Source organism: Charadrius vociferus, unplaced genomic scaffold (assembly GCF_000708025.1).
Source record: "Charadrius vociferus isolate BGI_N301 unplaced genomic scaffold, ASM70802v2 scaffold277, whole genome shotgun sequence".
NCBI classification, from domain to species: domain Eukaryota; kingdom Metazoa; phylum Chordata; class Aves; order Charadriiformes; family Charadriidae; genus Charadrius; species Charadrius vociferus.
The window spans coordinates 30,204-31,893 of record NW_009649183.1 but is presented as its reverse complement, the minus strand read 5'-3'; the positions used below and the strand labels follow the sequence as shown (position 1 = coordinate 31,893).

General features: G+C 56.0%; 1 protein-coding gene across 1 annotated transcript in view; it reads left to right on the top strand.

Moving 5' to 3' along the window:
- Positions 1-304: 304 nt before the first annotated feature.
- The window catches only part of CAMP (cathelicidin antimicrobial peptide), a 9,649-nt gene continuing 8,263 nt past the window's right edge, over positions 305-1,690 (top strand). Inside the window, exon 1 of the mRNA XM_009888674.1 lies at positions 305-502. Coding sequence (XP_009886976.1) covers positions 305-502 — 198 coding nt within the window. The remainder of the gene's footprint in view (positions 503-1,690) is intronic.

Below are 1,690 nucleotides of genomic sequence, written 5' to 3'. Positions count from 1 at the left end.
GTTTTGCGTTATTTAAGGTGCTGCTTACCCAATCCCATCTCGTTGGCGTCTCGGAGCAGAGCCGCGCTTTCCTCAGCTCGATGGGGAAAAACTTTTCCGCAAAGAGCCCGCGCGATGGAGAAAGGAGGAAGAGGAAAACCGGGCGGTTAAACCATCGAAACGTTTCGCCAAGCTTTGGAGGAGAAGGGCTGAGCGTAAATGACACTAAGCAACAGTCTTAAGATTTCAAAAGGGGAAATGGGCCGAGGGGGGGTTAATTGTAAAGATGTCCCTTAAATTAAATATGGCTATATTTTCAAAGGCGATGTTTAAGAGGCGGCTGGAGAAGAGCGGGGCCAGGATCTTTCAGGAAGGGCGAGACGTACGTGTTGAATTTGTCGGCTGTGCCGTCCCTGGGGAGGGAGAGGGACGACTGCCCGAGCGGCGCCTCTTCGGGCAGCGCAGGCAGAGAAATCCCGTGCGGGGATGCAGGAATGAGCATCTCCGCGAAGGGAGCCCCGAGGTGGGGGGGGAGAAAAAAACAGCCCCGTGGCACGGGTGAGATCCACACCGTTGGTATTTTTGGGTTTGCTGCGCTGGGAAAGGTCATCGCGGTGGGTTTTTGGGCCGGGAAATTTTTTGTGAGCGGGGCTGAAGCAGCTCCTTCCCCTGCCAAGTCCCCTCCTGCATCAGCTTTTCAGCCCTTCTCTTGCATGAATGTCAACCGCCGTCCCTCCGGGGCTCTCTTCCACCCCCGTGTCCCCCTCCCCGTGCCACCCCTTCGGCAAAAGCCATACCTTTTCGGCGTGCAAGCAGGGACAGGTTGCTGCCACCCCGCTGCCCGCTCCGGCAGGAGGAACGTGACACTAATCCCACCGGCAGCAGCGAAGGGACGGGGATCTCGCCCCTTCTCCTTGCCCCGTCCCAGGGTTTCAGGGGGAATCGGAGCTTTCTCCTCCATCCACTGAGCTTGGGGGGGGGGCTGGATGTTCACCCCAGCTCCCAAATTTAAACCTCCTCCCCCCTCCAACACTTGTTCATAGCCGATTCCCAGCATCGCTCGGGATTTTACCTTTGGGTGTATATGTGGATGTCTATATATTCAGGTACTATGTATATTTTAGGTATATATAATGAGCATATCTGGCTATAAATGTGATTTGTCCGTATATATCTCTTTCTTCCATCTATATCAGCTGCTGCGTTCACCGCAGGGGGGAATTCATTGGGGGTTTCTGTGCTGCTTAAAACCTTAAAAAGGTCAAAAAAAAAAAAAAAAAAGCCAATGCCCCCACGAACATCGGAATCGAAACGAAGTCGCTTTTTCGGGCCGTGAACTGCAGAAATAACGGGGTTGTGGTGGGGTCTCGGCAGGACCAGCCCCCATCTTCTCGGAGGGAAGGACCACGCTGTATTTTTTCCGTCTCTCTGTCCGATTTCCCCTGGCTCCGGTGCCGCCGGAGGCGGAGGGGTCGTGCAGCTCGTGCTCTCACGGCCTCTGATCTCCCACCTCTTCCCGTCTTCTCCGGGACGTGTCCCTCCGACGGTCACCCCGGGCAGAGGAGGCTTTGATGAGCCTTGGGCTGCTCTCCCCACGTGCCCTCATCCCGTCGCGCCTCCCTTCTCCCTCCCAGCATCTCCCACCCCTCCCCAGCCGGGCTTTCGTGGCCCTAAGAAGGTGAATATCGGATCAAATATCCCGGGAAGAGCG